The sequence below is a fragment of the Odontomachus brunneus genome, unplaced genomic scaffold (genome assembly GCF_010583005.1).
Source record: "Odontomachus brunneus isolate Ranch 3 - 2012 unplaced genomic scaffold, Obru_v1 Obru_scaffold_008, whole genome shotgun sequence".
In the NCBI taxonomy this organism is placed as follows: Eukaryota; Metazoa; Arthropoda; class Insecta; order Hymenoptera; family Formicidae; genus Odontomachus; species Odontomachus brunneus.
The window spans coordinates 3,767,497-3,778,684 of record NW_022639458.1 but is presented as its reverse complement, the minus strand read 5'-3'; the positions used below and the strand labels follow the sequence as shown (position 1 = coordinate 3,778,684).

The 11,188-nt window shown below is 42.1% G+C and overlaps 1 protein-coding gene across 1 annotated transcript; it reads left to right on the top strand.

The window, feature by feature from the left end:
- The first annotated feature begins 1,233 nt into the window (after nt 1-1,233).
- LOC116854122 (COP9 signalosome complex subunit 8) lies at nt 1,234-6,096 on the top strand. Its single transcript, XM_032835721.1, has 4 exons — nt 1,234-1,410; nt 1,574-1,644; nt 4,277-4,455; nt 5,025-6,096. Exons 1-4 carry the CDS (start codon nt 1,354-1,356, stop codon nt 5,279-5,281), a joined length of 564 nt encoding a protein of 187 aa, XP_032691612.1. The 5' UTR covers nt 1,234-1,353; the 3' UTR covers nt 5,282-6,096.
- The last annotated feature ends 5,092 nt before the right edge of the window (nt 6,097-11,188 follow it).

Genomic DNA, 11,188 nt, shown 5'->3' with positions numbered 1-11,188 from the left:
TGATGCTTTTGTAACAATACGTAACATATTTAAGATATGCTTGTTTTAAAAAATACTCGTTCTTTATGTCACAATTTTAATCAAAATATTAATTTTATATTAGTACAATAATTTCGGATTAATCGCATTCTCTTATCGGCAATGTAGAATTCAAATCATTACATTTTATTCTTTTAACTTTCCGAAGGAGAATCTCGCGCGCATATTACCGTCGCAGGGATCGAAAGTAAGAGTACCGAATGAAGTTTGCGCGTTTGACGCTTCGAGAATCGCAATCGCCGCAATGGCTAAGCGGCAGTTCGTCCTCGGAAAGTAACTCCACTGCGTGTCGCGATCTCGGCTTGCCGAAGACGAAATTCGAGTGTGAATTATCGTCGCCGAGAGTGCCGATTGTAAGTAGCGCTTGTGTCATGACAGAATAATCATGATTGATCGTTGGAAGTAAATATCTCGCGTGACGGTTCGTCGAGAGTACCGATCAACAGAGTGTGCGTCCGTTGCATTATAGCGGTTAGAATACCATTCTCGAACTGCTATGTGTTACACCCTCAATCCATCGAAAGAGCATCTCGAGCGCGAGTTATCATCGGAAGTGCCGAATGCAAAATGTCGCGATCGTTACGTTATGACAGCTCGAGTAAGTTTAACTCATTGCATTCTGTGCTTTCTATCCGCAAAATAACGTTGGTGCAATCCCATATAGCACAAATCTCTAAAAGATTTCTTAAAGAGTTCCAAAAGGGTTCCCAAGTTCTCTAGAACACTTTTGGAATTCTTTAAGAAGTCTTTTAGAGATTTGTGCTATATGGGATCGAGCCTAAGATATCTAAATAATAATCATAAAGCCCTAATTCATGAGTCGCAGGTTCCATTCGACATGACAGACTGCCACTGAATAGTCATGTTGGGAAATTCGTACGAATATCAATTTAAAATATGAGAGTACAGTATTTTTGATTGAAAATGAACAATGTAGGAGTATATTAAAAAGATATTCAATTCAGATCATTCTGGTAGAGATACGCCGCCAACAATTGCACATAGCTCAGCTATATAAAAAAGAAAATACTGATAAATATCAGCAAAATAAGAAAAAATTAGAGAGAAAGTTATTCGTGAATGAGAATATTGTCGGTATAGGTAGTAGCCCGCACTCTGTAGATAAATGATATGCTGTAGGTAAATGTATACGCCGTACGATGGCGTTGTTTATTACTTCACTTTGTACTCGCGTCGTATCGCATCCGTGCTCAGCTGTCCGCGTTTCGCTTTATGTTTGTGCTTTCGATGTCGGCGTAGCTTTGAGGTTTTGCGCTGTCATTATTATCGTCTAAACAATAAAGCGAATACATCATGGTGCTCAGCGATCTCGGCCAGTTACTTAATGAGCTGGAGAAAGCCGAATTAGAGGTGAGTCTGAAGCTGCGTCGAATATGTTTATAGGTTATGTTGAATGTCATCGACCTGTTCTCTGGTTTCACGGCGATTACGCTGATAATTGAATACGTTTTAGTTCGATAATTTGTTCAAGTGAAGGAAATATCAACTCATTACTCGTCTCTTTTTGTCGCAGGCTCCAACTGGAGTTGCGTGTGCACAAACCTATGCACAATTGTTGGCGGCGTATCTCTACCAGAATGATCTGTGAGTTGAATATCTTTTTAATATATTGCTACGTTGTTAATTTTCAGTCAAAAATGTTGTACTCTCATTTTAAATTGATATTCGTACGAATTTCCCAATATAACTGCAGTGACAGTCTGTCATGTCGAATAGAACCTGCGACTCATGAATTAGGGCTTTATGATTATTATTTAAGTATCTTAAGCTTGATTGCACCAACGTTATTTTGATTTTAAGCGAGACTTAAATATATGTCTGTCTTTATTTATTTAGAAAAAAGATAAAGATATACACATGTTCAAGTCTCATTTAAAGTCACAATAATGTTGGTGCAACCTTAGCTGCATACTTATAAAATTATTAACGTTCAAAATAAATATCGTACTTCAATAATAATATAAGATCATAATATATGATTGTTAGTTTAATAATATAATGCAATATAACCAGTCATACCAAATGTCTTAGTAATGAAATTAAGCAATTTTAAGTCATTAATTTCAATAGATTGATACCTAAGCTGAATGAGGTTTTTTGGCATTGAAATATTCAACTTCTATATTATAATGAAGCATGATATGTACATTACAATGAAGCATAATGCATACAAAGCATTTGATATATTGATACGTATTAATATAAGAAATTTTTGAAACATGCTAAAAGTTTATTTTTGCATCTATATATAATTTATTGAAATTAGTGACTTGAAATTGATTAATTTCATTACTAAAACATTTGATATAACTGATTATACTATTGCATTAAACCATCAATCATAGTGATCTTACATCATTGATGTATGAAGTACAATATTTATTTCGAGTGTTAGTAATATTATAAGTATTACAATACCACTAATATTCAAAATGTGAACATAAAGCACAATATGTGTCTGCACAAAACATGTTGATACGTATTAATATGAGAAAATACATTTTCAAAATGTGGTAGAAGTTTATGTTTGCATTTATATATAATCTATTGAAATTAGTGACTTGAAATTGCTTAATTTCATTACTAAAACATTTGGTACTAACAATCATAGTGATCTTATATCATCATTAAAGTACGATATTTATTTTGGACGTTTGTAATATTATAAGTAATATTACTAATGGTAAATGTTTACCTTTATACAGCCACCTCCAAATGATTTTCGAGTAACCTTGATCTCGAGGAGGTCAATGCTATTGACCTTTGTTGGCGCTCATTGTTTGTTAAAAAGTTATTAACAAAAAAGTTTTAGAAGTTGAACGTAATTTTTGTTTTAATACAGTGTATGTGGAAATATGGTAAACAGTACACGAATGTGCGCGAATATTAATAAAAAAAAAACACATTATTCGCCTGCACGCACGCTCGCTCGCCCGCCTGGGCGGGCTTGCGGTGTGTGCGTGTGTTCCTATTATATTTGAAGTTTTATAAATACACACTTTTTCTTAATAATATAAACACGACTATATGGCAATCGCTTATAGTTTCCGAGATATTAATAAAAAAGATACTTGTCTCTAGTCGTGTAACTGGGGGGCTACGCCCCTCAGACCCCCCGCACCGCGACGGGAGGGGGGCCAAGTCTGTTGTACTTAAGCTGAAGAGTGAGAATTTCTCTCAAAAGTGTATATTTATAAAACTTCAAATATAATAGGACACAAGCACGCGAGCACGCGTGTCGGCGACCAGTGTGTGTGTATGTGTGTACGTACGTACGGCTGGCACCTTCCTAGCCTACAATTCCATGTTTTGTATATACAGTATCCAAAAGTTACATTCATTTTATGCAATGTCTTTTATTAATCATTTTTTAACAAACAATGAGCGCTGAGGGTCAAGGTCAACATTAAAGTTATTCGGAAATTATTTAAAGCTGGCTGTGTAAAGGTAAATATTTGCCTTACTAATATTAATAATATTAGTAATATTTTAATACTTATAATATTACTAATACTCAAAATGTGAATACAAGTAGTATCACGATGAAACTTTCGGTTCATGTTTATTACATTAGTATTTAACTTGTAGTGAGAGAAAGAGATCAAGTTAAATGTTTTTTAATAGATCATAACGCACATGATGTGATCTCTTTTTCATAGAAATGTTTAAACTTGCAGAAATGTTTAATATTTAATTGGTAGTATAAATTTCTTTTCAATACACGTCTGTCTGTTTTGAAAGACTTTAGTCTTCCTTTTTCATTTGGATTCTTCAGACTATCCAATTTTATAAGGAAGAATAACATTTTCTTGCATATCTCATTAAGTGTGTATTAATTCAAAGTCATTCTCACTACGTCAAATATCGTAGAATTTGTAATATTTTGCTTGCTGCCACATATTCTTACAGCTTCAACTTCCGTTAGATTCGTGAATGGCTTCGCCAATTTTTTACTTCTTCGCGTTGTGCTTATTGCTCCATGTTTATGGATTACACGACCTGAGGTTATTTTTATTGTCCTCGACGTTAAATTCGTATTCCGAAGACAAACGCGTCAAGAGCGCATATGTCGCATGAGATATTTTGCGGATATCAAGCCGCGGAACAAGCTATTCGCGGCCAATCTTATTTTCGTTCGGTGCATCGCTCGCGACGCCCGGGCGCGCCGGTTTTTTCGTATCGATCGGTCTGTTTGAATGAACGACCGACGTCGCAGATGCAACGCGAAATACCTCTGGAAGCGAATTCCCTCGAACGTGAAGGCCGCGAACGAAGAACTCGGACGGATATGGCTGGTAGGACAGCGCATGTGGCAACGCGATTGGGCAGCGGTACACGTGGCTCTCAATGCGGAATGGAGTGAGGACGTCACGGACATTATGACAGCTCTTAAAGGTAGGCGTATGCTATGAGCTGTCTTTATTTCGGTAAAACACGAACTAATAAAACGAAAAACTCGGCCACTTGGAAAGAAATAAAAGCCTGGCAAAATTGACCGGTCAAATTGATACATGTCAATCTTTAATATTCTGAATAGAATTAATTTTCTTCTATTGTCATAATTTTCCACGATGGTTGTTATATTTTTCCTTTATTTAGCATATTTTCTACTTTTGTATCTTGTATTGTTGCACATACACGCACACTACTTTGCCTTTTATATTAATTGCAACGAATCGCTCGTTTAGAGCTCAATTTAGAAACACTTTAGAGAGAGAAAGACACGAGAAATTAATTCGACTAGACTGTTTATTATCGCAATTCACGGCAATCGGTTCGCACATCACACAAGTCCACCGTCTGATTCTAAAATTATCGAGATTACAACACCGGCCGATAATCGATTATTCAAGCGGAATCTGTAAGCAATGAAGTTCCTTGCTCGGAACATCTTTCATTAAGCAACGAAGGACATCTTCGCGCTCGGAGATAACGGAGCCCCTGTTTGTCCGCGATTTTTGTAGACAAGGTTCGAGAACGGATAATGAAGCTGATATCGAAGGCATACTCCTCGCTGGATTTGACGGTCTTGGCATCGATGACCGGGCTCTCGTTGGACGAGGCGCGACGGACCGCGATTGACAGGGGTTGGAGCATCGATGGCGTTATGGTGCAGCCGCGCAAGCCTGACGAGGATGAGTGCAATCTGTCGAATGAGGTCTGCCTGACTGAGGACCAGCTGCAGAAGCTCACACAATTCGTGTCCTTCCTAGAGAATTGAGGACTCCCCCACAACCGGTCTTGACGGGTAAAAACACGTGTCGAAAAATCTCACCGTCGTCTTTAACTTGAACTGATCGCCGATTGTACATACGCGCCGCAAGTAACTCTATTATATAAAGGAGGAAGTGCGCGCTAAAAGTAGCATCATCCGCACCCCAGTCGTAAAATAAGTATATCCGACGAGAGAGAGAGAGAGAGAGAGAGAGAGAGAGAGTGTGTGTGTGTGTGTGTGTGTGTGTGTGTGTGTGTATGTGAAAGAGAGAGAGTGAGAGAGTGAGAAACTGCCAAGGGCAGGAGAGAGAGGTAGATAGATAGAGAAAGCTGCCCACGCGATTTGTCCGTTCGATCGGAATGATAATTCAATGAAGCTTCTCGCAAGCGTGGAGTCAACAACTATATTAATCGATAATCAGCTGTGCGTGTGAACGGGCGGACTGGCATTTGCAGAACGGGATCCGCCGTGAGGAACTCTTCCTTTCCTTCCTCGCCCTAACCCCTATGCGCCATCTCGTTCTCCTACCCGATGTGGATTCCCTGAAAATACTCGCCGTCGGCAACCGTTCGCATCGTTGTAATTATCAAAGTGGATCGCCGCAGTTAGAATCGCGCAGGTAGTCGTTAACGTTCTATAGTGCGACGACGTGCCTCTCTCCGGCATGGACACGTGCGCGGCGCGCTAACAATCTCACGCGTGATTCGTATGCTTAAGCTAATCGACGAAATACAGGAAGGAAGGAAAAGAAGAAGAAACTGTTCGTTTAAAGCGGGGCGTACTTCGCTCGATTTTGATAAAGTGTGTTATAATAACTGCAAGTGAGTGTATTTGTTTATCTGCCCTTCTTCACACCGACTACCATTATCCTCACGTAACACACACACTCCCATTGACGTCAGTCCAATACGCGCTTCGAAGAGTTGCTTATAGCGAGAAACACATTTTGGAGTATAACATAAATTGACGACCGACCTCGAGCAACCTTCCTACAATTCGCACGTTTTCAACAACTAATTGGGGAACAACTGGGCAGTCATTGCCATTGCTGAACAGTCACTTGGAAAGGAGGGAAGAAAAATAATACGTGAAGTGATTATTATTTTTGTGGGCTTGTGGAATCTACTCTCATTCACGTGAACTCCCGATTTCTCTTCTTCTTTAGTTAGCACTGAAGCGAAAATTAATTAATGTCGGTGAAACTAATCTTGAATTAACGAGATCAAACATTAAACTTGGCACTTTATCGGCAACCGCGATAATTTCCATTTCCACAGGGTGCACTCTCACCGCGACGCCAGTTCGCGCGTCGGTCAGCAAAGGCGAGCGTTTTCGCGGGAGCGTTCGCGTGAAAGCCGCGGTCGACGTGGCCCGAACGAACGAAAAATCGCGCGCTCTCGGGGAGATTCAGCGCAGTTACGTCACTCGCAAATCAAGTCCTCGCTCTCTCGAACTCGGAAAAATCGGTGCGCGGACAGGTATGTGAGCGCGCAAGGTGTGCTCCGAGCACGCTCCGCGGCAATTCCCTATGAAATTGATTCCGGGCTAACCGACAGACCGACCGACCCACCGGCATTGTTATGTGCGGTGCCGCCGATCGCGCGGCGTTACGCAATCCCGCGGGTATTCTCGAGGAGACCGGCGGGCAGGTAGCTCGCGGTCTCCCCCCGGTGCACCGGTATTCGGAGCCTTGCTCTTTTTTGGACTCCGCCGCCGCACTCGAGAAAGTTGTTCCGCTGGTCCTACACGCGTTAGTACGATCGCGTTGCTCTCGCGCGTGGAACACGCGCGTCGCTAATCCGCACCTCGCCGTCGAGCCTGTCGATCCGCACAGATTGCTGCAAAGCTGCGTGCACAGACGCCGTCGAAATGACCGGCCTGGTCCGGACTTATTCTTATGCGGAGCGAAAACACCGACAATGCCAGTTATCGACACGTTGCTTGTTAGGGGAAACCCGGGGCCCACATAGCCCATTTTTCGAATTTCGAGGTTGCAACTTTTCAGACGATCAATTGACTGTACAGATATGATAGAGGCAACTTTCCTATAGGTTTTTTTTATACCCGCCATAATCCTGTAAACCGTATATTTTGTTCTGTAATAACTGAAATACGAACATCTTGCAACGTGGCCATCTTACCCTGATACCAGCTCAAGTTAGCTAATAATTCGGGGTAAGATACTCATGTGCAAAGGCCCATATTTCGAACCGCCTTTTTGTCACAAAAAGCGGCTCTAAAACTGGCTTACAGGTCTTCTGATTAGTTATAAGCCACTTTCAGAGACGTATGCTTTTAGCAACAAAGGTGAGTTCAGAATACAGGCCATTTTATATTTATCCTGATTAGTAGTTCCGAGGTTTCCGCGAGAGGCCTCCACAGTCTCTCCTGCCGACTCTTCATTATACGTTAACTCTACCTCGTCCGTCTATATGCTCGATTTCAATCATTTTGTGAGTGTAAATTGCTTTTATTACGAAACAGTCATACTCATGGAGGAAACTTCATTTTAACTAATATAACACGTTTATTCATTTGCGACGGAAAATATTAGCATGAAATGTTGAAACGCTCGAAAACGTACTCGGCAGCTAAATCAGTTTTTCCCACTTTTTAATCGTAACATCATTTCAATTTTAATGAAACTCTCAGAGAGAAATATTTACATCCTAAAAGGAACATTTTGCGATTTTGTTTCCAACATTCCTCTCACGATTAATATACATAAACAAAGCATATAGTCAACCTTTAGGCCAAACTAGGTCCGACCCTCCCTTCTATATTTCTATATTTCTGTTTGAGCAAAAGACGAGTTAGCACATCTGATACATATAATATCGACTTTTTCAGGAATCAATAAAGAAGCAAATAAAGGAATATGTCGTTTTTAACATAAATTCTTAGAGTTTGTCGACGATATAATAACGAATTGAAAAAATTGCTGTAAATATAATTCTGAAAGGTTTTTTTTTAATTAACAGATGATAAAATCTATATAGATCCTTGTATTGCATGCAATTACAAGTGGATAATTTGAGCATTATTTTTACACGCGTCGTCTAATTGTCAATATGTTGAAGATTAAGATTAATTAACGTCAAATATTGGTCAAGAAGCTCGTGGACGGTGCTCGTGCGCGTAGCTCTTTTCAGTATCCTCTATATAACGCGCCTCTGTCAGATTCTCACACCTGTGGTCTCGACGCGCGGCGCTCTCCTCGACGAGCTTCGAGGAGCGTCGACGAACGTGAGAATCGCCACGGAGATCTGCCGCGTTTCCTCGCGAACGATTGTTTCGATCTCCGTGCGCGCGCGGCGCATTATTCGATCCGACCGGGTTCGCGGATATTTCGCGAGGAATATGCATGCTAACGAGAAGTCGAAACGCTCGTCTGCGCTGGATCGCGCTTCTATTATGCGGGATAGAACATGCATATCATGGTGTACCCTCCGGAGTCACGACGGTGAAAGCCTTTGTATAGCGTTGCCCTTTTTTTTGTGGAGTAAATTGAAATGTGTTTTTCTCATATAAATCTCGCATTAAAACACGCTTATAATGGGGAGGTGTTCTGGTGCAACCTCCGGAATGTTTCGAGTGGCTGAAAAATTTTTCATACTTCTTGTCCGCGAAGTAACCTAACTGTAACTAATTATAAGAAAAGCTTTTTTCATTTACAAATATGCAAATGCTGACACTCACACACACATATATGTGTGTGTGTGTCTATAAATTGATTATTGTTGAACCTATTATAATGTATAATAGGTTCAACAATTAGATAAACGTATTATAATAAATACACTTAGTTATGATTTTCTCATAAAAGATTGGGAAGTAACGCATTATTGGTAACTGGTGTTATACTCATAATGTTAAAGTTACCAGTTTGATTATATCAATAACGTAATAAAAAATTAAAAAGTATGTAAAATAGCAATAAGAATATTCAAAGATATGAGTATTTTATATTTAATCCTGCTTCAGCACAAGTACCAAAGTAACGAAAATGGTAACGAGTTTTAGTTTTACTTTGAGCAACTTTTAGTTTTACTGTGACGCGTTACATTTTAAAATCGGTAATGAGTAACGGTAACAAATTGCTTTTTACAGAAAAGAACGATCAATACGTCGTCTACTTTCTGCTTTTATAAAGTAACTTCTATATATGGATAGGCGGGATTTTTAGGGGGTCTTTTCGCGGGCAGTACGGCGAAATCGCCAGACTCGTGCAGGATCTCGACGAATCTTCCGCGTCTGGGTATCGCGCGAAAGGCAGCCCCGACCCGGCCGTCCTCTTGTTCGTGACGCGCGCATGCAGGAAGTCGTTAGAGCGTGATCCGCCGACGTGTCCCGGCGGGAATGATCGCACTAATTTTCGCGCGTTAATCCCGACGTGGGAATTCTGCTCGCGCAGAAAAGCGCGACCAACCTGTCGAAGAACGCGGCGGCAACGGAGGACGAGGAGCTGGTGGTGGTGGTGGAGGAGGAGAGGAAGGCGTGTTCCCACGCGCGCGCGTTCTATCCTATCGCTCCGGCCTATCCTAGACGCGCCGTTCCGTATCGGGAACGCGCGATCGGCGCAATAATCGGTATCGAAAAAGGCGCTCGGGATCAGCGGGGGGTTGCAAAGCGCGGCCCAGGATGTGGCCCCGGACGCGCAAGGCCCGATGACGCGGGGCCCGACCCCGGGCTTGTACCTCGGTACACGTACGCGCGCGCACGCCGGGCCCTCGGTTTCCACGAGCAGCTCCGCTCTCGCGCGCCGCTCGCTGAATAATGCAGATTCATCGTCGCTCCGACCGGCCGGCCGGCCGGCCGGCGATGATTGCATCGCGATATCGCGCCGCCGATATTCTTTTTCGCCGATCGAGCCGACGGGGGAGGGCGGTGGTAAGACGATCACGAGCGCTTCTCCTTCGCGCGGGACGTTGCCGCTCCGTGGATGCCTCGCGCCTCGTTCGCGGATTGTCGAACGCGCTGTTTCGCGGCACTATCGGTCTTCGTTAACCTTTCGGTGAAACCTCGCTCGCGGGGTCCTGGGGAATTTGTCTTGGCCGCGTCCCGTCCGTCGGCGATTGAGTCGCATCCTCGATTTAGTCGGGTAACGAGGGAAATGTGATTGCTCTCATGGCGTTCGGGAAGCCGAGTCGCTTGGATTAGTTGTGTCCGTCCACAAATCCGGGTGTCCCGGAAAATAAGAGAGAAAATTCATTTCCCGAGGTTCAGCTGAATGTATGTAAACGTGATCGATGCAATTAGCATGTAATTTAGCGCAATGAGTGATACAATATAACGCGCTACGCTGGATTTGTTTATAGCGTTGAAGAGAGATATCCGTGGTGTGTGTCAGCTCCGTTTAAAATACTGAAAATGTGCTATGGCACAACACTGAGGTATTTCCCTAAATGAGAGAAATAGAGAGAGAGAGAGAGAGAGAGAGAGAGAGAGAGAGAGAGAGAGAGATTGCACAATTTGCAGAAGCACAGAAAGACTTTTAAGAACCGTGATTACTTTGATATTTCGTGAAAGACATGTATGGAATTAACGTAAACATGCAGCTGTTACACACTGTATCCCTTCGAAGCGGAGAATGAAACTCCAACCTCGCGCCGGTGATTTACGGGAATGTAATTTATTCACCCTACGGCGAAGTAATCGAAGCGGCTATCAAGCGGTGAAAGAACACCGATCCGGGGTCTCCGCGATGGGCCGCCGCCGCGAATACAGACATTAACGGGTGGATCTCCTCTATCCGTTCAATCGTCCACAACTTCAATTTCGCGGTGCGTAACGTTTTACCGTATCATAATAATCATATTATAATAAACGATAATAATCATAATAATCGCGCGTTGCTCTTTCGGACATTCAAATGCATTTCATCTCTCGATTCATCCAGAACATTGGCAAATA

Coding starts and splice junctions, on each gene's coding strand:
- LOC116854122 (XM_032835721.1), top strand. CDS start 1,354: ATGGTGCTCAGCGATCTCGGCCAGTTACTTAATGAGCTGGAGAAAGCC. Junction 1,411..1,573: donor TGGAGAAAGCCGAATTAGAG/GTGAGTCTGAAG, acceptor TTTTTGTCGCAG/GCTCCAACTGGAGTTGCGTG. Junction 4,456..5,024: donor CATTATGACAGCTCTTAAAG/GTAGGCGTATGC, acceptor CGATTTTTGTAG/ACAAGGTTCGAGAACGGATA.